The following is a 22,967-nucleotide window of genomic DNA, read 5'->3' as shown; positions in this document are numbered from 1 at the left end:
ATCAATGGCTCTGTTTTGCTGTGGGAGCAGGTTTTCTTTTTGGTTTCCTAGTACTACTACTTGCCTGTCACACGTTTGATTGTAGGAAATTCGATACATTTCAGCAGTAGAACCTGCAGGTTTGTGTTGTTGGTTATATATGAATTTTACCCCTTGTTCACTTGAATGCCCCAAGTGTTCAAATTCACTCTTGGTCACTAACACATCGGGCTTGTGCCTGTGCCCTGGTCATCCTCAGCTTCCTGGATCACAGTGCAGACAGGTCGGTGCATTACCCCCTGCTGGGGTGTAGATGATTCTTTGCCACCTCAGCTTTGCAGCTCTTTGCATTGCAAATATGCGTTCATAATTGCATCCTCACAAATGAGGTGATTTTGGGTGCTTGCCCATTGGCAGACTTGTGATCTCTTCAGTAGCTGACATACCTTTTTCTGTTGATTTGTTGTGGTTAAGTCTCAGCTGGATACCTGGACATACAAAGAAGCACCATCATGTATGATCTATTTCATATTATACTCTTCCTTACTGATCTTTTAATCACCAGAGAATCCTCTGTGACCACAAATTACACAGCTGAGCTTCCCCTCTTTGGGTAAACCCCAGGGGTCAGCACACCTCTGTGTAAGGAATGACACTCATAGTGGGGAAAAAACACTGTCTTTCTTACAGAGTATCCCCAGTGGAGGTACTGAGTAAGGGGATCTGTGAGTAGACTTGATATAACCCTTCTTGTATCCAAATGACTTGCATCCTGAGACTCTCAAGCAACTGCTTTGTGAATGAAACTTAGGCTCTAGTTCTGTCTCTGAATTCACCTCTGGTGCTTAAGCAAAGCACTGGAGGTATCAGGTACTACTGAAGGGGAGAACATCAAGCCTGAGGATGCCTTCTCCACAGGAAGCTGTGGAGAATGACATGTTTCAGCTGCAGCCATAATCCTCCTCCTATGTAAATGTTGCGCCTTCAGAAGCACATGACTGGGTTTTTTTGGGGGGGCGTCACTTATATGACATATATGCTGGTCATGAGCATATGAGCATGGTCAAATGCTCACGGGAAAGATAAGTGGCATGCTTGGTAGTAGGTGGTGTTCAAGGTGTGCTATCTGTGTAGCTTTCACCATCTGACCACTGTGGTGGGCAGGGATGATGGTGGAGGAGCCATTTAAATGATGGTTGACGTTAGGTCCAACAGGAGTCCAAAGCAGAGTGTGCTCCCGCCGTTGGGGCTGGCCAAAGCACTGCACCTGAGCGTGGAGAGGGGACAAGAGTGGTGGTGCTGCTTGAGCTCCAGTTGCTGTCAGTAAGGTTGATTTGTGGAATGAAACTTACACTGTTCTAAACTGGTGCTTATGTGTTTTGTTTGCCCCTAGGTATCTCTGTGCAAAACCCTGATTAACCTGGCTTTGGAAGGCTTGTCTTATTACCATACTTACGATAGATTATTCCTGGGTCTAAGTATTGCAATGGGTTTTGTGGGCTGGACAACTTACGTGATTTTGGTGATTATCAAGACCCATACCAATTTGACCAAGACTGTCCAAACTAATGATAAGGTAGGTCGGAAACACGCAATGGTTTTTTTTCTGTCAGTTTTCAGCGTTATATGTATTCAGTCTTTCTATGTGGGAGACCAAATTGCTCACCTTCCACTTCTTTGGACTGCATGTGGGAACTGGGAAGCTGTGGAGTTTTGTAGTTACTGGAATCCTGTGTAGTGTCACTGTTTGGTCCATTTCTTAGGAGCAGTATTCCTAATTTGTGTAAGTCTGAGAGTACAATACTGTGCTTTCTCAGTTTCTTCCTTCCTACTGCTGTGCATTTTACTAGATGCTAATGCAAGTGTAAGCAAACATAGTGATTTCAAACTATTAGAGGGTCTGTATAACCAGAAGTCAATTTTCAGCATTAATTATAGTGAAGTGAGCCCTCTGTTGTAATAATACTTGTTTGGAAGCATACAGACTTCAGGCTTCCATTTTGATTTTTGTTCTTTACTGTAAGGCAAAAAAACCATTAGCGTGTAAATTATTTTATTCCTGTCCTCCTTGGCAAAGTGAAATCAGTTTTCAGAAGACGTGCAGTCTAGTCATGGCGTTTTTAAAATGTATAACCAGTTTTAATAGAAAGGTGAGCTGTGGTTTCACAGATTGGCTGCTCTCTTGCTCTTTGTGATTTGCAAGGGTGAAGCAGAAGACATCAAAGATGAAGGAAACACTTTTTGACAAGATTATTATGGTTTGATTTTTCACAAAGTACAGGATCTTAGGAAATTCAGTTACTTTCAGTGATTCATCAAGGAAAGAAATACCTCAAAAGGGTGAACAGGCATAAAGCTAGCATTTCATTAGAGAAGAATTAAAGTCTTGGGCTGGGGGGGGCGGATCTCCCAAACTTCAAGAATTTGTTTCAGAACAAAAGGAATTGTTTCATTTGGTAATGTAGATGAGAATGAGCACTCACTTAGCAGCTTTACTGCCTTCAATATATTACTCTGAGAAAATTCCTATCGTACTATCTTGAGGTTTTTACTACTGGCTGAAATGAGATAGTCTTGGCCTTTAATGAAAATGATCATACAAAATTGAAATGGAAAATATTCATAAGTGCTGTACTGCATGATTTAGGTTTTCTTTCATCAAATAACTGAGAAGAAATAATCCAAGATGCATGGTATGCTAGATACAAACAAAATAATTACAATAAATAGACTGAGTATTGGGCATATTAATAACTACATTAAGCAAAAACTTCACATTTTTAATTGACAGATTTTTATTTGGTATATTGATTTTAGTTGTTGAAGACATTTTATGCTAGTGACACTGATAGAAAAAAATTAGATTTCTTAGTTCTTTGTCTACAGAATTTTTCTTTCCCCAGTTTTATCTGTAGAAACCTTTTTTAGTGTTCCTAAATACTTAGGGAATCACAGTGTGAGGCTAATGCTTCTTATATGGAAGTTATTTGGTTTATAGCTAATATTGGAGCTACTTAAATAATTCTGCTGAGAAACTAATCTACCATTGACAAATAGTCTTCTGCAAAGCACAGCCTTACAAAATCTGAAAGGAGCCTCTGAATAATGAAACTGCATATCCTGTATATATCACCTTTAGAAGTTTTTTGGCTTCTTATGCTGCATATGAAATTATTTTTTTCTTTTAGAATACTGTGCTGTTTTGCTTAGCAAGAAGCGTAACTTTTTAATTGTGTTTTAACATCTACAGAAAAGCCAAAACTGATTTCCATTTTCAATGCATGACCAACTATATTGGACTCTAAAATGTTTATGTCTCTGTATGGAATAAAATGCTGATTGTATATGTTTACTCATTCCATGATAAATTACATTGTGTACAGATCATATCTATACATCTTGGTTCTGTCTATACATCAGAAATGTAAAAATTGAAACTAATAAAATTGCATTAGGTCAGCTTTCTATTTGACTTTTTTTTCTTATTTTAATGGCATATCTTAGCAGAAATTCTATCTAAAAATCATTTAGAACTTGCATTTGCTGTCAGTTTAGATCAAGGCAGTTGTATGTCAGTTGCGGGAAGGGACCAGGAAAAAAATCTAACCCATCTACGTGAACTGCTAATTAAATGTCTTTTCTTCTCAGCATATTTAACATAGTCAAATAACTGTCTCCATAGCTCATTCAAAGAACCTGGCATTCATGTAGAAGAAAACAGCGTCTTCAGTCATTATCTATAAAATATACTGAAGACTGCTCAGTCACTAAAACTGCCTTTGCTATGTCAAGTTGCAATATGTAAGGATAAAACTGTTTATTTAAAACCTGTACATAATCTTCTCTTACCAGTAATTCTTCTGATATCTGAATGTCCTTAAATAAGGAAGAGTAGTTCAATGACCAGGTAAAAGGCAGATGCAAAGTGATTGTTTAATGCTTCTCTTTGCTGCCTGATGATTAAGGACTGGCCTTCCTGTCTGAAATTACCCATTTCAAAAATTTTCTTTCTCCTTTTGATGTTCCTCCTTAGAGCTTTCTCGGTCTGAGGATATGTTTCTTTGAGTTCAGGGTAGGGAGAACATTCTAATCTCATATCTTCATTTTTTTAAAATTTTTTTTTTTTAGAAAAGGTCAAAGCGAAGGCATTGTAATATAATAACAGTTCTAGCTATGCTAGGAACCTTTTAGTGCCATGTGACTCTAGTCCACTCTTGTATTTTGAAACTGTAGGTTCTTTGGGTAGGGCCATCTCTCCCGTGGAAGACTGATCACAAGCCTCCTTCAGTAACTGTCCCTAAATCCTAAAGAGTTGGGGTTTTTCCAGTAGGAGTTAATGATCTATATTTTAATTTAATTACTTCTCTTACAAATGTCTAAAGCAGGAGGAGGAAACATGTGCTAATGGAATTTTCATTAAGCATTTTGACTGCTATGAACTTGAACTCAAAAGGTTATGCTCCAAGTCTGTTTTTAGAATCTAAATTTAAGAGAGTTCTTTTTTTCCAAGACCCTTAGCATCTCTGACTTACACTGGATTTCAAGTATCCATTGAACATATATAAGATTGCATACATTGGGCTTCCAGATTGTACAAGTGTGCCTTGCCTGTGCAGATTTTACTGCAGGACATATTGAGAATTAGATCTCCAAATGAAAATTTTTTTTCATCTGGCTGGAAACAGTGTCCAGACTTGTGTACATAGACACAAAGCAGCTTGAGTGACTGTGTTAAAATAACATTTGCTGTACTGTGTAACTAACAAATGGAAAATAGCATGCAGTTTAAAACTTTTTATTGCTGTTTCAGGAATGTTTGTCCAACCATTTGGTTTTTTTCAGGAATCTACGGTTCTCTTCTACGGTTTTGCCTTTGTTGGAATGATAATAGCTTTTTTCCTGTTGATTCAAACGTGTCCTTGGACATACTACATATACTGCCTCTTGCCAGTACCAGTATGGTATGCAGTTGTGAGAGAGTAAGTAAAGAATACATTTTACAAAGAATGTTTTCTAAAACCAGGTCTGTGCTTCCTTTTTGTTGACAGCTAAATTTTTCCCATAAGTTTGGGAGAAAAAGTTAGATATAATATTATCAAACTTCCCGAAATGCTTCCTGAGACATTCTAGAGGACTCTGGTTTATATTTCACTTGACATATAGAATAGTTTCCAAACTGACTGTTATAGCTGCCAATTCTAGAAGATATCTTTTCTATTAACAACAATAAATTAATGTCTTCCGAAGACAAAATGTTTTTAGTACTCTCATAACTGTAGCAACAGGGTTCTAAAATCTTGGGCAAATACTTGCAGCAGCTGACTTCTTTTATAAAATGGGACAGATTGTTCCTTTTCTTCAGTAATTTTTTTGAAATAGTCTGATCCTGCATAGTGTCAAATATGCTAAACTCCAGCTGCATTTGGAGAATGTGTGTTAGTCACGTTGAGGACTATGCTCTGATACTGAAACAAACTTGTCTTGTTTGGGTCTCCTTTTATCCAAATCAAAAAAAACCACTCGTTACCTTCTGATTTCTATTACCTAATCCGCTGGCAATTCTGTAGATACCGACTCAGTATTATTCAGAGAAAATGAGACCAACTGCAGTTAGATAATGAGCTGCCTCATAAAACACTGCAAAAGCAAACTGGGTTTTTTTTCCTCTCTCTAAAGCTTCTGAATGTTTCATCAGTTATGCCGGACATTAAGCACAGCATAACCAGAAATATTCATAAACGCAGAGTTGATTTGTATAAAAAGTAATCTGAAGTTTTTCCAAATACTGGCAAAGATGTGCCAGAAATAGGAGGGGAAAAAGCTGGAGGGTTTTATTGTAGATTTTATATCAAGTAAAACTGGGCAGAAGGAGCTTCAAACCATCACCTAGTGTTTCTAAACAGCAGGCAGGATCAGCAATACCTGAAACGTTTCTTGTGCTCTGATCCCCTCCCCACCCTTGAAAGGTAAAATCCTATATTATTTTTTTTGTTTTTTAAAAACAATTACTATCTTGTTCCATCATTTTGAACAGACTTCCTGTTATTCAAGATCTTGCCACAAATCTCTCGTCACTTCGTATCGGTCAGTCTATAGGATTTCTCTTGGTTTCTGCACTGGGAATTGAAATACTAGTAAGTATTTTATCCATATGTATCAACAGGGCATCTCATTGCTTGCATTCTACCTCTTTGAGGAATTGTAAGTTTTATAAATGTGCTTGTTTTTCAGTCTTCTGTTGGATTTTTATTTTTTTTTTCACTAGGTCTTCAGCTTTTTCTACCGCTCTACACTTACTATTGGTCTTCTTGTCTTTGCTGGCTGGCCAGTGATCACACAGCTGTGGATTCAAGCAAAGGTACTGTATTGCTTTGCTTAAAAAGAGCATTTTAAATGGCTAGCAGCTGATTGCATCTTAGGATGGGACTGGTTTCACTGGAATGCTGCTCTAGATTCTTGTTTGCTTATGCTCTTATTCTGATCTCTGTCATGAGCAGCATGTAGCAAGGCAAGGGAGTTTAATATGATCTGGATAGATATGTTATACAAGAAAAGTAATAAGACTGCTTAAGAATTTTGGGGTAGCTATGAGTTAACTATCAGGGTTTTTTTGTTAATCGTAACTAAAAATGCTAGACTTAAAATCATATGCAATGCACATAATGTCTCAAAATGTCACAGTGGCAAAAGTGTTGACGTGCACAACTGGTGAAAGTGCTACCATTTTAGTAATTTGATTATTTTAGTAATATGATTATTTATCAAAATTTATCAATTATTTTATCAATCCATTTATCAAAATTATCAAAATTTAGTAATATGATTATTTATAAAAAAAATATTGAAGACAACTGAAAAACTTTTGTTGATTCATAACTGTCTGCAATCAGCTGGCACACGTTGTTCCTCAGAGGCAGATTTCTGTGCTGTTTTTCCCAGGGAAAAAAAATCAACTTCTGTAGTTATGGGTGTGAAGTGGCACAACCTTTAATATAAGCGATATTTCTTCCATTAGTTTATTCAAACATCCCTTATTTCATAGGATACCTAAAATCTAGACTTCTGGGGTAACATTAACAATTTAATTAAAAACAAGTAAAATGGAGTGAAATTGCTAAATCTTGCTTTGCAAGAACTGTCAAGATGGAGGCTTGTGTTTGTTTATTTACTTATTTTTTATTGTCATCAAGTAACTTGTCTTAAAGCTGGGTATACACAGAAGATGTTTTGTAGCACTGAACATTTCCTTTCAGAACTTGAATCTGACTTGAACTTGAAAACTTTAAGTGCTGTAACTCTTAATGTTTCTATTTAGAGTAAAATACCTGGGATAGGTTGATGGGGATTTTTTTTCCCCTCCTAGCAAAGAGTTGGGAATTATGTAGATGATTATGGTGGTTAAATCAAATGGCATTCAGATTCAAAAACTGGAAAATGTTACGATATTGCTAGAGAATAGGTGATTAGCTAGCAGCTGCAAACTTCTGATGAGATTAGTTTTATTCCTTTCTTCCATAAGGTTACTCATCAGCTTTTGATGACTGCAATGTGTGTGAAGGCCACACTTTGAAAAAGTGATTTTAAGTGTAAGCTTAGCTTTAATTCTCATAGTCTTTGATAAGATTTTGACGGCTGTGTAAATGAGATTCTTTTCTGTATTAAATTGAAGTGCTGTAATACCAATGACCCTATGCCCTTTTTTAAGTTAATTTTACTCTTGATAGATGCAGGGGGGTTTTGCCTGTGGGAGATGCTAGTAGCTGTTAGTAGTTCATGGAAGTATTTTTTTCTGATTAGACAATTGTCTCAATTGTCTGTCCACATGACCTCCAAAAAATCTCATTTGTTTTTCTTCTTCTAGAGAACAGCATTGATCTGGACTCTTCTGTGCGTGCTCCTGGCAATATTTCCTTTAATGCCTGTTGTAGGAAGAGAACCAAACATTTCTCTGGTGTAAGACTCTCGTCTTCTTTAAACTTATTTCCCTCTTTGATATTCAAAATTTAGGCTGACTTTTGATATATATGAGGAATTGTATTATTGAAAGCTGGCTGAGGCAGGTATTGAAATTCAGAATTTAAATAACATGATTATAGAGACCTTGGTTATTCACTAATGTGAATGAGAATAGACTTTTAATTCTTTTGCCACATCGATTTGCTCTTTGCATTATTCTGTGATTTCTTGTAGAGGGAAACATTTCTCAAAATACAAAAACCTAAAAATTTTACATGAAAATAAACGTTATCATTAAAGAGGGAGCTTCACTGGGGTGCAAACATGGTAAATACCACTGATGTGAATAAGAACATTTGTTCAAAAGCAATTTACTTTGACAGCATCTTTCTGAATTCCTTCATCTAATTTTGAATAATCTGTTTTTGAATAGGACTCTGTACCTAATGAAATATTCAGGGAAACAGAACAAATAGGATAGGCAGAGCTCTCTTCTTCCTCGGTGTCTCCTTTGTCTCTTCTGTTTCTTCTTCTCGGTGCTGCTGGTCTGATATTTCCTACAGTTGTTGATTTGCATTTTTTTTTTCTAGTGCATGTTTGTTATCTGTCCCTCTCCTCTTCTGAGATACTCTTTCTTTCATTATACAAGCATTCTCTTATATCTGGATGCTATCCAGGTGGTTGGCTTGAAGGTGTTAGGCTTGTGGTATCATTGTAGTTACTGCAGAGACACTTGAATTGACCTGGATGGAGACGTCTCCTTCTGCTGTCTTGCAGAAGATACCGTGCCCCATTGGAGCCAGGGTGCCAGATCCTCAGTAAAATATGAGATTTGAGCAGTAATATATGATTACAGATAGAATTATGAGCCCAGACATTTCCAAAATTATTTACGTTCTGCCTCAATGTTTTTCACTGTGATTTAAATGTATCTGTAGAAAACCCTTCTTAGTCTTGGTGCTTTGGCCCATTAGAAATATTCAGGACAGATCTGCTTTGGCTGTATTAACAACCTCTCAACTGCATGTACGCATGTATGTATTTCTGATCCAAACTGAGGGATTTTTTATTATTTAGAACATTTGAGCACAGCTTAGAAATCCAAATGGAATTAAATTACCTTCAGATCTTCCTCCTTGACACTTCTTTCCATTCACCTTACCCAGGCTGTACATCTTCCTATTTATTATTCTTATGAAACATTGTACCTCTGAAACAGTTTGCAACCCATTGGAATCTCGTCAAGGGACTTTTGAAGCTGAAAAGGCTTGAAGCAACAATTAAAAATATATGTATATGTGAAACTTCAGGATATTGAATATAAGGAGATGCTGGGAGAGAAGACAGAGGATGAAGAAATTAGAGTACCAGTGAGAAATAGGTGCATTTATTAAATCTATTCTTGAGCAGTGACACTATACGTCAGGTCAGGGCTTCTTCAGTACATTAATAAAACTTGTATGGTATGATCAGGGAGCTGCTAACTCAGCTCAGTCATAAAAAAGGAGCATACAGGAGGTGAAAGCAGTATCAGATGACCTAGGAGGAACACAGAGATGCTGTCTGAATACGCAGGGTAAATTAGGAAAGCCAAAGCTCTCCTGGAGTTGAATCTGGTGTGGGATGTGAAGTACAACAAGACAGCATACAGCAGCAAAAGGAAGACTAGGGAAAGTGTGGCCCTGCTCCTAAATGGGAGGGGGATCTGGTGATAAAGGACATGGAAAAGGCTGAGGCCTTCTTTTGCCTTCATCTTTACTGGTAAGACTGGCCATCAGGAAACCCCAGCCTTCGGACTGCTGAGACCTGTGGGAATGTCTGGAACAAGACATGCCTTAGTGGAAGAGGATCAGGTTAGGGAACACTTCAACAAATTGCGGGTGCACGAGTCTATGGGCCTTGATGGGATACACCCACGAGGGCTGAGGGAGCTGGCTAATGTCACTGTGCTAGTCTTTGAAGAGTTGTGGTGACAGCTGGTAGGAGAGGTTCCTGAGGACTGGAAGAAAGCAGATATTCTCACTGCTATCTTCAAGAATGGCAAGACAGAGATACAGAGGACTACAGGCTGGTCAACCTCACATTAATCTCTGGAAAGGTACTCAAGCAACTATTCCTGGAACCAATCCATTTCTAAACATAAGAAAGACAAGAAGGTGATTGGAAGTAGTCAGCATGAATTTATGAAGGGAACCAACCTGGTAGCCTTCTAAGATGAGAAGACTGGCTCAGTGAGCCAGAGGAGGACAATGAATGCTGTTTATTTTGACTTCAGCAAGGATTTTGATACTGTCTCCAATAATATCCTCATACACAAACTGATGATGCACAGTGGACAGTGAGGTGGACTGGAAACAGGCTGAACTGTCGAGTGCAAAGGATTGTAATCGGCAGCACAAAGTCCAGCTGGAGGCTAGTCACTAATGGTGTAGAGCAGGGATTGGTACTGGGGCCAGTACTGTTTCATTAGTGACCTAGACGATGGGACAGAACGCACCCTCAACAAGTTTGCAGGTGATGCAAAACTGGGAGAAGTGCTTGATGCAGGATGTGGACATAACGCCCTTCAAAGAGACGTCAACAAGCTGGGCAGACAGGAAGCTCATGAAGTTCAGAAAAGGGAAGTTCAAAGTTCTGCACCTGGGCAGAAGTAATTTCCATGCACAAACCACCAATTTGCCCCTTACAGGAGAGGCCGGTGATGTCCTTGGCATCACCAGGATGGTGATGAGGAAGGTGATTCCTCTCTACTCGGGTCTGATGAGTTGCATCTGAAAGTGCTGTGTGCGGTTCTGGGCTCTCTGGAAAGAGATGTGAACATACTGGACCAGCTCCAGAGAATGGCTGTTGAGTAAGGGATTAGAGCATCTGTCACAGGAAAGCAAGTGAGAGCGGGACTGCTTATCCTGGAGGAGAGATTGAGAGAGCTGGAACTGGTTATTCTGGAGAACAGAAGACTCAGGAGGATCTGTCTGGGAGAGAAGAATAAAGAAGGCAGAGAAATGGGCAAAAAAACAGATACAGGAAATTCCATTTAAACATAAGGAAAAAGCTTTATTACACTGAGGGAGGTCAAACACTCAACAGGTTCCCCAGAGAGATTGTGGAGTCTCCATCAGTGGAAGTATTCAACACCAGCTAGACATGGATGTGAGCAGCGTGCTGTAGTTGGCACTGCTTTGAGTAGGGAGTTGGACTAGGCTGATCTCCAGAGATGCCTTTCAATCTCCATTCTGTGAGCAAGTAGCCTGCGACTGTGTTCTTGTATTGGTTAGATCAGTACTTGAAAATTGCTATTGAGATTGGCCTATGTAGCCTGATTTCAATGAATATGGGGTATTTGTACATTTTTGTGTTATGCCTGAGAAAACACAATGAGCGGAGCAGTCACAAATGGACGTTTTTGTCAGTGGTCCCTCAGTAGAGATGCCAAGGAGCAAGTGGAAGTGAGGGCTGTGTGGTTTGACTACTTCCATATCAAGGTTGTAACATGACAGAGAAATACATGCAGGAAACTTCTGCTGCCTTTACAGTTCCCCTGCTTGCTTGATGACTGAAGGGAGACAATCGGAGGTGATATTAGTATTGGTCCTTTAGTGAATCATGTCTGTTACTTTGGAACAGTGTCATAGTTAGCAGATTTACTCAATACTGCCAAGTGCTATTTTTTTCCTGTGTTTTCGTGATGAGTGACAATCTTCCAGTTACTCTTGCTGTTGCATTTAAACAAAGCTATGTATTTGATAGTAATGGTGGTGTAATTACGCTGTTAGATGACAAACCTGACAAACTTGAAACTGCTAACTATATCACTGATCGCTGTTATTATTTTGTTCAAAATATTATTTGGAGGTAATCAAAAGTGCATAAAAATAATGGGTGACAGATCAGATATGGCCAAAATTGAGATATTTTTATTCTTTTTGCCACTGCTATGAGAAGAACATAACTATATTTGTTGATGGCAAGCTTGTATTAAAAAAAATCCAAAAAATCACAAAGACATAACCCACACTGCCAAATGAAAAGCCACAGTCGTATACACCCCCCCAAAAAACCCCTCAACCAGCCACTAGGAAGAAAATACACACAACAAACCACACTTGATTCTGGATTGGATTTTGTTTTTCTGAGGTTGGATGGTGAAGTTTCCTTAACACATTAAGTCTTGATACTGTAATGAATTATTAAATCTTGATGAAGAACACTTGGATGAAAATTGCCTGAACCTTTTGATGATACTGTCTGGGATTTTATTGTTTTTTTGTTTGCTTTTACAGAATAGCAGCTGGTTTGCTGACTCTTTTGATCTCTTGCTTCTCACTGGGATCTCTTTGTAAAAGTGAAAATAAGTACAGAGATAACGAAGATCTGAAAATACATTTTTATCAGGTCAGTTGCTACTTTTCCTTAATTCTGAATATAAAGAGGGTTTTTTGGTGCAAATTTTTACATGCTTTCTAAGAACATATTCCTCCTGAGGTCACAATTTTAAAGAAGAAAATGATTGTTCCTAAGAGTTTTCCCCTTGACTGTTTCAAAAGGACCATGCGCTCATGGTAATATGAGCTTTAAATGTCACAATGCTGCATTCCCAAAAGCTTATCCGGTGCATATTTATGTGTATTGATACACAGAGGTGCATACACATTTTGATGCTCTGCTCGGAGATTTTGAGAGCTTCAGTCTGTGTCTGTAACTTGCAATGACCTTTGTAGGAACTGCACGGGCTTGCTAGTTCAGGGGATTCTTTCCAGTTTCTGAATCACAATGCAAGACTGATACAGAGCTGGTTTTCCGTTGGTTAAATCTTCTTTCAGATGAAATATGACATATTTTTTTTCTTTATAGCTTCATGAAATAGGTAGATCTTTTCATAGTAAGTGCTAATTAAGTTCTAGAGTTCTCTAGCTAATTGAGATTCTAATAATACTTTGCATGTCTGCTATCCTCTTTTTTCTTTTTTTTTTAAACCTATTACAAGATAATGGTTTTATTTCAGGACCAGCTTTATTGGTTATGACTTACATACTGGAGTTTCTTACTGAGCATTATATCAGTGATTTAGGTATGCAGCTCAAATTGGTTAAAAGAAGGGGGGAAGAATAATGAATGCTTAAAATGCCTTTACCTGAGCACACGCAGATGTGTATAATGTGCTGATGGTTTCTCTTATCTTTTCAAGCTTAACTGTGGAAAAGAGGTATCAGTTCCTCTCCTAAGCGTTTATGGCAGGTATTTCCAGTAAATACTCAGCAGAGGATTTCTCACTGGAATGCCTGAAAACAAACTGTACTGGAGGGGGAAGTGAGGGACTAGATGGGTGGGTCAACGTCAACGTCAACTGCTGCAGCATCTTACGCGGTGTAACTTTGTGGAGAAGCTTACAAGTTATGATAATGAATTAGATCTGTAGTCCAAAAAAGTAATGCCAAACTGTTCTTAAGCCAACTTTAGAGAATCAGGAAATTCACTCACAGAACCCAGAGATACTTAATTAGATGAAAATGTTCTGCCTGCTTGTTCAGTAAGTAATGTCATTGTTTTTCTCCCAACCTTCAAGAAAATCATAAAGCTCCTCAAATTGCTCCTTAATCAGAGGATATTTTACAATAGTGACATCTAATTACTAGTCTCTATTAGATTTTTATTTCAAAAGCTTACTTGGGAATAGAAAACGTGGGATGCACCATTCAGACTCAGGGTAAGGAAAGGATTGGGAGGAGAGAGTATTCAGACTTAGAGGGAGAAAAGGACATTGCATGTTTCTAAGTAAATAACTTGTTTTGCAGTTAGGTTGCATAAGAAAATGTTTCAGAAGACTAGTATTTCTAGGCTATGGAATTCCCTTGTTCCCCTTTTTCTTTTGAGTGGGAGTTTTCAGTGGGGACAGGGAAGTAGGTAATCATCAAAAATGCTGGTTTGGAGCATTTTGATTTACAGCTTCCAGGCAGTTTTAAGGGTGAGATGAATCATCTAGTCAGATGAAGCATACCTATTTTGCAATGACAGCCAGTGATCAGCACTGACATTCATATACATAAGCACACGTGACCAGGTTTCTGCTTTGCAACTGACAAAGAGTTTCTTAAACCCTTTGCGAAAAGTTTTTGCAGCTCCCCCATATGTGGTGTTTGGAGGCAGTGACTGAAGGTGATGTTTTCCTCTGATAACGTTGTTCCTTCCTAGACAGGAAACTAGGATCGTTTGGTTGATGTTTCTTCGTTTTGGGAAATGAGAAGATAGATTAATTCGCTGTAGGTCTTTGTATGCCACTTTCCTGGCAAGTATTGACTGAATTGGAAGGGAAAGTATGGTGGCCCTTCCTCATACTCTTTATGGTTTGTCTTGGGGATTCTGCTAACCTCTTTTATTGGTTCAGCTTTGACTAAAAGCCTTTGAGTTGCGCAGTGGAGAAGGAATAGCTGATGTTTCTAAGTTTTTTTAGTAAATGTAGTAAATTTTAGTAAAATGCCTACTGATCTTGCCAAACTTCTCTGATCAGGATTCCCTGAGTACTTTTTTTTTTTTAATCCTTTTCCTGTTTCGGCAGTGTCTGCTGTGTGCAAGAACCCTCTTTTAAATCTTTCATTTCACCCACCTGCTTGTTTGGGATGACATACATTTTCATACAAGAAATAAGATAATAGTTTGAAAGACTCAGGTAGTTCGTAGAGTTGTTCTTTGCAAGTTATTTTGGAATTGCATCTGAATAAAGACACTTCCTTTTTCAGTTCTCTTACAATTTCAGTCAGAAAAAGAGAGGAATTCAGCATAGTCTAGGCTTTTTGTTGTGCTTATGATGAATTTTTTTCTCTTCTGAAAACAGCTTTTTTCTTTCTTGTCCAAGTGAGCTTCCTTTTCCATCTGGGAATTAGCCTGTAGTGAAGATACCATGCCTGGTGAGGAACAAGGCTTGTGACATTACATTAATTGATCTCCTTTTGGTCAAAAGGAAACCAGAGCTGGCAGAGACCCTCAGAATAGGTAAAAAACCCCACCAGTTTGCATGTAGTCTCCACAGAAAAGATAACTCCCTTTGAGGTACACCTTAGCAAATGAGTATGAACTACACATGGATCTGAGCAGCTATTTACAGGCTACAAATTTAGTGACTGATATTTGTACCTATACACTGTAGATCTCCAACATGGGTATTAACCTTAAAGAAAAAAAAAAGCCCCAGCACACAGTTATTTTTCAGCAAAAGTGTATAAAGACGTTTCTAAAAGTAAAAATGCAAGCTTGAGTAATTTCATATGATCACATTTACACTTCTGTTACAAACACCTCAGTTATGTTTAAATCTAATCTTAAAGTTTTGATGCATGTCACTGTTTACTTGAGGGAAAAGATACTAATTACACTCTCACAGATTCCGAAAATTGCCAAAAGTTTCTCAAGTTTTCTCTTGATATCATTAAAGCAGGAATAACAGTTTTTGCTGAATGTTGTTTGCTATGGCAAGGAGAGAATTGTCTTTTAGTGTAATACTAATTCTATCTTTGAGAAGTCATTAAGGCTTCTGGAATGGTGAAAACAGGAGTTATTTCTAATCCATCAGCTAGACTGCTGCAGTGCTTACTGTACAACTTAATATTTTTTTTCTGGAGTAAACACCAGTTTCTCTTTGCCAGCAGTTTCGCAGGTGAAGTCAGTTTTTGCTGCGCTACCGAAAATACTGCTGTTTCCATTGGTTGATAATGTTGGGCCAAATTATTATTCCTAGGAGGCTTGAGCTTCATGTTTGTCCCAGGTGGTCAGTTTATTAGTTTTCTCTTCTAAATAGGAGGAGAAATAAACAGTAGGAATCCATGTCATATTGGTGGAACTAGGGGACTGGAGGAGTGGTTTTGTCCAGTCTTGTGTACAGTCCAGCTGTACCAGGTGCTGGTTCTCCTACCCCTCTCTCTATGGGTTGTTACCGTATTAGATGCTTAAGAGAGCTCCCAACCAGAGCTGCTGGCAAAGAGGTGCTGGGACTGCAGATGTCACCCTTGGCTTTTTCTTTCAAGCTGTGACCTATAGATGAGTGTTTCTGAGAAGCCAGCTCTTAACTGTTCAAGAAACATCTCTGAACTTCAAAGAAGGTTGTGAAGGGGGAAAGAAGTCAGGTTCTTGGCTGGGGACCATAGTTTGCACCTCCAAGTTGGATCTGCACTGTTTCACAGACCTGGAGTTGTTGGTGAAAGCTGAGAGCAGTTTGAACATTGCTTAAACTGCGAACACAGGAATCATAAAAGCAGATGCTGGGCTCTTCCCTGGACACTGACGTAGATCTAGCAGCAGTAAATTGGGTTTACTAATGTGGCCTGTTCATCACAAGTCTTCCAAGGCACAAGGTATATTATGGGAGATGACAGAAAAGTGAGTGCAAAGTGACTTCAGCAGTGGCTAGGGCATAGCAGGGGGATTACCACAGCTCACGACACTAAAAGAAGTTGAAAAAAATATATCAAAGGGGAGACATGTGGTCTGAATACAGCAAAAGCATCCCAAATAAACATCAGAGGTCTAAAGAGGCTGATGCCCTGAGCTTTTAGAGGCTTAATGCTTCGACCTACCTTATTGATGTCACACAGAAACGCAAGTTACATGTTCTTGTGGCCAGAAATTAAATAGAAGTAGCAGATACTGAGCACCTGTGACACCAGGCCAAAGGAGGATGCTGACTGCGGGGTGTATCCTCTGACCAGGTACTACTCAGTGTCTCTGCCAGGGGAATGTCAGATAGTCATATGGTAAAAAGTGACAGATGTGAACACTGTGTAGTTGCACACAAAAAAAAAAGCCACAACAGCAATTATATCTTGTAGTTCAGTTTTAAAGGACATGTTTGCAAAGTACCGTGTGTGCTTGATTTGCCTTTTAGTGGAACTGCAGAGTTGTGAATAAATAGCAGTAATTGAAAATTTGGCTCAAGCATTTTCTCGGATAATTGTCATCTTTCAAAGATAACTGACTCATGGGATAATTTTCCTAAGCCTTTTTTGCACCTACCTGATGACTGAGTGGTGTCTCTTGAATTAGTCAAGAAAAAAAAAAAGACTCTCTTCAGCTTCACTGCTTCTCTAAGACAGAGAGGGCTCTGCTTGAGGTGATTTGGACAATTTCATCTGAACAGCCTGCTAAGATTGAAGCTTCTTTCCGTCTCTTAAAATCCACCTCCAATCTGCTCTACTGCTGCTGTCTCTTCTTACAGGAGCTGTGCAGCCCATGCAAAGGTCTTGGCTTAACTAGGCTTCTCCTTCACCCTGTACCTCATCTTGCAGTGAAGCCGGCGGTTCTGTTAGTTCTTTGTGGTTGCTGTTTGAGGACAAGTGCTCCTCGAAAAACTGGAGGCATTTGTTTTCCATGGTTTACATGAGTATTTAAGGAGTTACCCTTGACAAAGAGCATATCATTTCAAACCAGTGATCCAGAGCACTTGTTTAAACTATTTTAAAATAGCAAAATAAATAACAATAAGAAGAATTTTAAAAACTGTGGAAGGAAGTTTTGAAAAGCATAAATTGTAAAAAGCTAGAAATAGTTGATGCTACATATCAAACTTCCTGTTCTTATGTTGACTCAGATGAGGTGGTTATGCAACTCTAAAGCATATTTACATATTTAGTATGAGATGGCAGAGATCCATACATTAATTATGTGTTTTGTTGCCTAATTCTTCCTTCTAGGTGTTGAGTATTGCAGTTTCGACATACATTGTGAGCAGTACCCATTACAGTCTTGAGAACAAACAGGGATTGCCTGTATTGAATCAAATTATTAGCTGGATGACTCTAGGTAAGAACATTTTGCCTCCCAAACTTGTATGCTGATAGTTTGTGAGGTCTGTGGTTGGGTAGGGGGCAGTGAGACTTTTATATTAACAGCTTACTTTTGCACATATTCCTTTATTTGACTCCTAATAGTTCTTATGGGTGTTCACTGTTCTTTCCTAAGTGAAGTTTTTTGAGGATGTGTCAGAAAGTCTTCTAAAATACTACTACTTTTTAGATTTGTAATAAAAGATAAACAACGTTGATTTACAAGTAGCTTTGTCTTTTGTTTTGAATATTCTGAATATCGTAAAGATCCCTTTTAGGCATATAATGGTATACATTCCCTTTTTGTTTCACTTGGAGCCACATAAAAGGTGATCTGAAATGTTCTGCAGGCATCCAGTTAAGCACAGGGAAGTAAGGAAAGATTGTTGTTGCATTTCAATAGAAACTGGAAGCTGGAACTTGCAGCTGATGGTGGGGACCATTGGGATATGGAAGTGCTTTTCAGAGCTGCCTTGCAAAATGCCTGGGAACTAATGATGCTAATGTATGATTGATAACTATTAGAACCCAATTATTAAAGAAAAAAACAATTTACAAGTCTATGGAGTTTTCACCACTCTAAAATTAAAATCTTAGGATGATTAAACAGAGCAAATGTAATTATAACTGGGGTTATGGAATGCAGTAAAGCAATACCTTTGGTATTTCAGCTATAAAATCATTTCAGTAGGGCTCTATTAGAAGATGTTAGGCATTGTTTATCCCTCAGTGATCTGGAATGTGGGATTTGTTTTACATCTAAATGTATCTGATGCAAAGTTTGACAGAAACTCTTTGCTAAAAGTCAGGACTAGGAATTTAAATATTGCTTAAAGAAAGAATTACAACTCTTGTTATCCAGTTGCTGGATGTCTAATGTATTGTGTACATTTCTGGTGACATTGTTTTAACTTAAGCAGATCTTGTCAGTTTGGACAATCCTGCTTAGGTTTGAGCAAAGAGATTCAGAGTTATTACAACTGTTTGTGAACAGTGTGTGTGAGCAATGCTCCCTTTGTAATGTAGTTTTCTTTGGAGCGTTTTCCTTTACATCCTGCTTTCCTAACTCTTCATAGCTTCAAAGCTAAGTGGAGATCTCTGTGTGGATGAATTCCTTGCGGTTGTAAAGTCAATGAAATCAATGACATCCTACTTGGCTTACTGGAGCCAGAATTGAGGGTAAAGGTTATCTTTCTCTCCTGTATATGGGTGAGGAAAAAAAACTTTTTTCATCTAAGAGATGATTTGGCCAGTCAGAGAGGTCTAGAGTTATGAAGAAAAAGCGTATTAGAAATTCTCTTTGCTCTGGGTGATGATTCTATGGTAAAAATAAAGCTGAAAATGAAGTAAATTGTATGTACCCAAAAGTCAATTTGCTGCCATGGTGGTATTGAATATTTTAGCAAAAACTTTCAGACTGGAAGTAATCATTTTAAGTGGATATGATATGCAAAGGACCTTTATGCATTTGTTGAAGTTGCTTGACATAATTAAACACAGAACCAAGCAGGTAAAAAGCTAAGGCATCCAACACCAACAATGTGTCCTCAATACTCCTGTTGGAGAGAAATGCCTTGTCACTAGCGTAACCACAACTAGCATCTGCCTTGTCCCTACCGTCTACCACAAACATGGTGTTGTAAGAATTAAGGTACAAAGGTTTCTACTGTAGCTTTTCCAAAGCTGGTGGCATTTCAGGTTGTCAAACTCCTCTTCATCTTTTTGCTTAGTTATGGAAGAATGACACTGCTACTTGTTAAACTCTCATTTTGCACCTCTGTATGTGTTTATATAGTGAGATATACACAATTATCAGTATTTATTCATAATAGTGATGGGCTGGAATCGAGACTTCTGAAGTTTTCCAGACAATTGTTCCCCCCTCCCCCGGTGTTTATTCTGATGAATATGATGCCTACCTTGTTTAAAGTTTTAATTTAGGCCTAAAATTATTTGTTTGAAAAAAGACTGTTTTTTGGAGAACTAGGCAAATGAATTGGTGATGGTGGGTTTCTGCAGGCCTGTGTCCAGCTTGTTTTAGCTGTTATGTTCTATGATTGATGTAGTGTACTTAACCACAAACATCGAGGTAAATCTGGGAGTCATAAAGTGAATCCAGCTGCTTCCCACGTTCTTCAGAACCATCTTTATCTTAGCAGATATTTCCAAATGAACGTATGTTATGTTTTAAAGTTTTCATCAGTGGAAATCTATCATAGCAGCTTGCCAAATTTTGAGGAATTTGGGGTCACAGCTGTGTCCAGAGGATATATACAAACATTTGTATAGGTCAGCCAGAAACTTGCAGATCTTTTGATGGTTAGTATCTGATGTCTAACATCAGAGATGGAAGGGAATGGCTAATTATCATCTACACCAGCCACTCATCTATTGTCATCTCTGATTGCACCCAGACAGCAATGCACATCTGATCTGTTGAGTGTCATTCACAGAGGCTGATTGCCACACTGAATTTCTTTTCAGCGGTTCTGACTTGTGGTAAGGTTCCTGGAGTTCCTCCTTGAGCTGGACCTTCTTTAAGTATAAAAAACTACAAGTGATGCTGAAAGACTGAAGCACCCTTAAAATGAAGTCACTTATTCTGTAATTGTCGCAGCGGCCAAGGCTGAAAGCCAGAGGATAAAACATGCTGACCCACAGGTTTTAGTAACAGCCTTATCTCTCTATTGTCGATACATTTATTGTAAATACTAAAGTATACTATGATAATAAAACCAAGTGAACACTTCCCATATATTACAATTGTATTTCATTTCCTTAATAGAATGAGTATTAATTATGGCTTACTGTTGATGCAGTCTTTGATTGAGGGCACTATAGCAAAACGAAGAATCACACTGATGTCATTTCTCAATGCACTTCTTCATAAAGGCATAACATTTTCATATTAAAAAAATTAGGTTTAAAGAAGAAATCACAGCGGTGCTTTTCTTTCTCCCTTTTCTTGCCTCAAGCACCGGCCACTTTTCCTTCCCTTTTCTTTCTCTGTACTGACTCTTCCAGTATCCCATTTCCTCCCTTCCCAAATTTTCCTCACCTCCTGCAAACCACTGGGCCCTGTTCTCACCAGCTGGTGGAGTCTCTTTAGGGGCAGCATGGACTCTGCAGACCAGGGCTGACAGGGCAGTTGAGCAATGGACCACACTAAGGAGCGACACGCAACTCTTTAGATCCCCCACCTGTATTAGAGAAATGCATTACAAGTTGAAGGCAAGGGGCATGAATCACAACAGATAGGTCCCCTGTAGTTCCTTCAAATACTCCTGTTTTGAAACTTTCAAGTAAAGAAGCTAATAAATTGATAGTTTCTGTATCTGTACTACCAGTATTTTCAGTTGCAGCTCAGAATGTGGCAGGTTTCCTAATCTAATCCAGTAGAGCAATGGCTCTGTGACTGCAGTCTTTGAGCTGCTGGAGGTCCTCAGGGCCATGGTAAGTAGGATAATGCTTCTGCATTATCTTAAGGGAACATTAGTTCATGAGAAATTATTAAGGGTGTGAGCTAGAAAGCCAGGGAATTAACATGATAGAGAACAGATATTAGTTTTAATAAATATTAAACACTCCAAACACTGGGTTTTCTTTAGCAAAAGTTAACTTCTGAAAAGTAGGGCTTATATGACCAGTATTGAATTTCTGTACATGAAGCATCAAGATCTGAAGAATGTTATCTTGTTAGAGAGGATGAAATGTGTTTCATGTAGTGATTGATGAATCTCTCTTTATTGCAGTTTCTTCCTTGGTGTTGCCGTTACTGAGCCCTACGTTTCTCTTCCAGCGACTGTTGAGCGTACTGCTCTCCCTGATGTCCACCTACCTGCTCCTCAGCACAGGGTACTTCTTGCTTACTCTGTTTGGATTCATCTTACCTATGAAAATCAAGGCCTAAATATGAAACTGTCTGTTGAATCTCATTAACATTTCTGTCAAAGGTGTAATGCGTGCTTCCCACTGTGGTCTCACCATTTATCTGTTTACTTCCCTAAATAAAATTTCAGGGGGACTTCCATATTTCTCCTTGTATTATAAACAATCTATTTTGTTGACATTCCTTTCAGCTAGAGCAAGCAGTGACTGAAAGAGTATGTATTCAAACAGTCCTGCACCAATGTAAGTCTGTTTTACTTTACATCTGTTGTTGTTTTGGCATGTACTTTTCGGCTCACAAAAAAAAAAAAAAGACCAAAACAAAAAGAAAATAACTTCTCTCCCAGCTGTTTGGCACTGGTGTCTAGTTATGGCTTGAATGATACTTGACAGGAGACAGGTAGCCCTAAAATTAGGGGAAATTTTATTCAGAGAGATTTTCATGGAAGTAACTTTTTGCAAAGGGTTGCTAGTCCCCCTAAAGTGTAGGCCTTGCTTCTTTTCATAGAAAAGACAAACTCCTCAGAGCTTGTAAATGAAGAAGACACTGTGTCAGCTAACCCTTTTTTTCCCCAGACTCAGTAGCTCTTAAAAGCATAATTAATGGGGAGTGTAGGAACCATTCTTTCCACCTCCCCTCCCACTTATCCTCTGGATTTAATTACAATGGCAAATTGCAGCAGACACTTTACAATAGCTGCCTCTTGTGGATCCTCTCATTTCAGATGAAGCGTATCTCTTTTTTTTAATCTTCTGCCTCCCCTTCCTCCCACTTCCCCATTAAGGTTTTGATCCTAATCTTACTCCTGTCCACACACACTCTTATACTTGTTATGCTCTTTCAGACTGGAAACCTCTCCCATTGTACTTTGGCCCCGCACCAGACCCTTTACACGTTGACAGCTCCCTACAGTCTTCCTACAACGTTCAAATAGACCAACAAATTTTGGAATAATTCTTAAAAAACAAACAAAGCAAGATGCTCAGTGCCAAAAGTATCTGGTGTTTCTCTCCGCAGTGCTCTATCATGTAATAATAACTCAGTGCCTTGCTTAGGTAATTATGGCACCTCTCTAGGTACAGCTAAGTGGAAGTCTTGAAGCCAGTTGAAGAGCACGGTTGCGTGTGACCAGTTGCCACTGCCTCAGTTGAAGGCATTCAGTTTGTAGGGAAGTGTAGACCACTGTGAAGCTTGCAGGTGCTTATTTTTTACTGATAACCCAAGCATTGTCATCTTCATATTCATTGACTGCTTATAATTCTGATAATTAAAGCAGGAATGTCTATCAAAAAATATTTTTTTTTGCCTGTTTGAAACTGCTTTGTTGGCTGTGT

General features: G+C 38.5%; 1 protein-coding gene across 3 annotated transcripts in view; it reads left to right on the top strand.

Annotated features, from left to right (window-relative positions):
• Positions 1 to 22,967, top strand: part of PIGN (phosphatidylinositol glycan anchor biosynthesis class N) — a 110,075-nt gene that overhangs the window by 66,385 nt on the left and 20,723 nt on the right. For all 3 annotated transcript variants that reach the window (XM_014940729.1, XM_014940730.1, XM_014940731.1), the window contains exons 14-21: positions 1,373 to 1,555; positions 4,822 to 4,958; positions 6,014 to 6,113; positions 6,245 to 6,337; positions 7,841 to 7,932; positions 12,216 to 12,327; positions 17,613 to 17,721; positions 21,497 to 21,599. In XM_014940729.1, the coding sequence (XP_014796215.1) occupies positions 1,373 to 1,555; positions 4,822 to 4,958; positions 6,014 to 6,113; positions 6,245 to 6,337; positions 7,841 to 7,932; positions 12,216 to 12,327; positions 17,613 to 17,721; positions 21,497 to 21,599 (929 nt within the window). The remainder of the gene's footprint in view (positions 1 to 1,372; positions 1,556 to 4,821; positions 4,959 to 6,013; positions 6,114 to 6,244; positions 6,338 to 7,840; positions 7,933 to 12,215; positions 12,328 to 17,612; positions 17,722 to 21,496; positions 21,600 to 22,967) is intronic.

Source organism: Calidris pugnax, unplaced genomic scaffold (genome assembly GCF_001431845.1).
Source record: "Calidris pugnax isolate Ruff unplaced genomic scaffold, ASM143184v1 scaffold8, whole genome shotgun sequence".
Taxonomy (NCBI): Eukaryota; Metazoa; Chordata; class Aves; order Charadriiformes; family Scolopacidae; genus Calidris; species Calidris pugnax.
This window is presented reverse-complemented; position numbering and strand designations above follow the sequence as displayed.